At 35.0% G+C, this 2,960-nt stretch overlaps 1 protein-coding gene across 2 annotated transcripts; it reads left to right on the top strand.

Moving 5' to 3' along the window:
* The first annotated feature begins 396 nt into the window (after nucleotides 1-396).
* Nucleotides 397-2,960, top strand: LOC127119627 (uncharacterized). Of its 2 annotated transcripts, none has more exons than XM_051049898.1 (5): nucleotides 397-728; nucleotides 891-1,023; nucleotides 1,915-2,039; nucleotides 2,172-2,318; nucleotides 2,567-2,960. In XM_051049898.1, the coding sequence occupies exons 1-5, from the start codon at nucleotides 531-533 to the stop codon at nucleotides 2,696-2,698; spliced, it is 735 nt and encodes a 244-aa protein (XP_050905855.1). In that variant the 5' UTR covers nucleotides 397-530; the 3' UTR covers nucleotides 2,699-2,960. The 2 variants fall into 2 exon arrangements, with proteins under 2 accessions (XP_050905855.1, XP_050905854.1); XM_051049897.1 differs by having other exon boundaries at nucleotides 870-1,023.

The raw sequence follows: 2,960 nt of genomic DNA, 5'->3' as shown, positions 1-2,960 counted from the left end.
ATTACAAGTCACACAACATTTGTATATAAGAAATGTGTTAAGTTTGATTTTGAACTAACTTCTCCAATAATAATAAAAACTCTTCTCACACATGTCTTAGACATCTTCTCTCAAGCTTCACAAAGTGCAGCAGTTCCACTGACAAAATCAAATAAAATACTATAAAAAAATATTAAATTGTATATAATGTATGAAACTCAAGTGACAAAATTAGAAGAAAAAAAAAACAAAACAAAACATAAAGAATAATTTTAAATATATTTGTAGTGAAGTAATTAAAAATATTAGATTTAAATATACAATGATTCTTGTAAATATATCACGTTTTAGTTCTAATCCTTATAACTTTTTATTTGGTTTTGCTATTTATAAATATTTTTATTTTCCTTTTGATTTTGTTTTTGTTTATTATTTTGCTCCCTGCAAAATATTTTAGGGTCACACACATACACAAAAATACCTTGATCGACAAGACAAACCAAAAGAGGAGGGATTGTTTCTTTGTGAAAGTTCAAATCAAAGTAAAGTCCATGGAAATGAAAATGGAACTAGACAGTGAAAAGAGAGAAGAAAACACACAAGAGAAGGATCTATTCAAAGCAGCTGAAGAAGGAGATTCCTCAATCTTCGAATCTTTGTCCCCTCAATCACTCTCCAAATCACTCTCTCTAAGAAACGAAGACGCTCGCTCTCTTCTCCATGTCGCCGCTTCTTCTGGTCACTCCAAGGTTCCCTTTCCCCTTCCTCAAATGGGTCGCTTCCGTTTTCATTCAATCTCATAAAAATTTAATCTTTTTTGTATTTGTATCAGAACCCCAAATTGGGGCTTTTAGTTAGTTAATTGAATGTTGTTGTTTTAATTTTTGTAGTTGTGGATGAGAATTTTTCAGGTGGTGAAGATATTATTGTCTTGTGATGAATCGGCTGAGGTGATAAATAGTGGTGATGAAGAAGGATGGGCACCGCTTCATTCTGCTGCTAGCATTGGGAATTTGGACATAGTGGAGGCTTTGTTGAACAAAGGTCTCTCTTTAATTTACTTTATTAACTTCTAAGAGATTTAGGGAATGTTCAGTCTTATCAAATATACGCCATGGCGGTTTTTGCTCTCGCCGAAATGATAAATATAGGCCGATATTGCGGGCATAATTCGTTATAACAGCGCCGCAAAACAGCCGGTATGGCGGGATTTTGGCTCATTGCCATGGACCACCATCGACTACACTTATATAGTCTTAGTCCTCCAAAACCTAACTCTCAAACATACTTTGAGGGTCTATTCGAGATTATCTATTGGTGTAAACACTTGTCAGATTGTTTGGAAGAGCCGATGAAAACAGCCTATAACATGTCCATATAATATTTTTAACTTATTTCCCTAAGTTCTTCAGTATAGCTCATGAAAACAGCTTATAACTTATGTCAAAACAGTTATATTTGGTTATGTAAGTAAATAACTTATATATAAGCACTTATGTTTTTTTTATTGTCGAAATAGGGCCTATTGTCTAGTGTAATATTTGTGAGCCTTTGTTGTGTCTCGTGTCACGTTCCTGTTTTTATGGTTCTCAACTGCTGTTTACTGTTAGTTTTTCTTGTAAGTCGATTGAATATGCAAGCTGCATAACTTTTAAAGGTTTACTGATCTAGTAATAAAATGCAATACCAATAACCTATACCCTTCATATTTCATTTACAATATATAAATGAAGTACCGACATGGACACGCCTGATGACACAACGCAAACACCGGCACATAAGCACTTGTAATAATTTGAGAAAATAGAAGCAATTGTATGCAATCACAAGTGTCGGTGTTGGGCACATGCACACCTTCAATTTGAAGCGTTAGTGTTATATAGGTAGAAAGATTCATCAACCCTCTTGACCGTTCTTATTCTTCATTTTTGGTAGGAGCTGATGTTAACATAAAAAACAACGGGGGACGCACTGCTTTACACTACGCAGCCAGCAAAGGTCGGATGAACATTGCTGAAATACTCATCTCTCATAATGCCAAGATTAATTTAAAGGACAAGGTAGCAGCATGAATTCATTTGATTATTTGTGGACACTATGGTTTCAATTTCCCCCATTTTTCATTAGAATAACATTATTAAAGATGACATTACGATAATTAGCATGTATCCTGTAAATCGTAATATGATCAGGTTGGTTGCACTCCGTTGCATCGGGCAGCTAGCACCGGGAATTCTGAGTTGTGTGAATATTTGATTGAAGAAGGAGCAGATGTTGATGCTGTTGATAGAGCTGGTCAAACTCCTCTAATGAATGCCGTGGTTTGTTATAACAAAGAGGTATGCTCATTAGTGCACTGCTCAATTTAGAGGGTATATAAATCATATTTCTTATCATGCTTTTGTCGATTACGTTGACGCCTAAGTTACACATGCCGTTAATTGATCACAAGTGTCAAAGCATCAATTTTTGTAACACTTAGCTCATGACATTAGAATATCTGAAATCACTATTTTACACAACCTAGGGTCTTGGATCCACCATTGATTGTCGTGGTCTAAATATCTATCGTCTGTTCGGTTTACAGGTAGCTCTTCTTCTTATAAGGCATGGAGCAGATGTGGATGTAGAGGACAAAGAAGGGTACACAGTGCTTGGTCGAGCTGCGGATGATTTTAGAGCAATATTAATTGATGCTGCCAAGACCATGCTTGAGTGATCCAAACACAAGATAATGAGAAAATTGTCTGTAATGCAATATAGAGAATCATTATGATGTAAAAGAAACAAGGTTTTTGCTTAACATCTGTTTTATTTGTATGACCGGTTAGAGAATTGAATGTTCTGCATTTTCACCAACCAACCTTGCATTTGTCTCTTTTTAACAGGATTGGTGGTTGTTTCTCACTAACTTGTTGAAACACTTATGTTTATAGCTATACCTAACACTTATATTTAAAGTTTAAGTTTGAGTTGCAGTA

Source organism: Lathyrus oleraceus, chromosome 2 (assembly GCF_024323335.1).
Source record: "Lathyrus oleraceus cultivar Zhongwan6 chromosome 2, CAAS_Psat_ZW6_1.0, whole genome shotgun sequence".
Lineage (NCBI taxonomy): Eukaryota > Viridiplantae > Streptophyta > Magnoliopsida > Fabales > Fabaceae > Lathyrus > Lathyrus oleraceus.
The sequence above is the reverse complement of the archived record's forward strand: the minus strand, read 5'-3'. Positions and strand labels throughout refer to the sequence as shown.

Bases quoted from the DNA above. Each gene is read 5' to 3' on its own strand.
- LOC127119627 (XM_051049897.1), top strand. From the start codon at position 531: ATGGAAATGAAAATGGAACTAGACAGTGAAAAGAGAGAAGAAAACACA. The intron at 729-869 runs GTTCCCTTTCCC...TAATTTTTGTAG, and splicing joins CTTCTTCTGGTCACTCCAAG to TTGTGGATGAGAATTTTTCA. The intron at 2,040-2,171 runs GTAGCAGCATGA...TAATATGATCAG, and splicing joins AGATTAATTTAAAGGACAAG to GTTGGTTGCACTCCGTTGCA.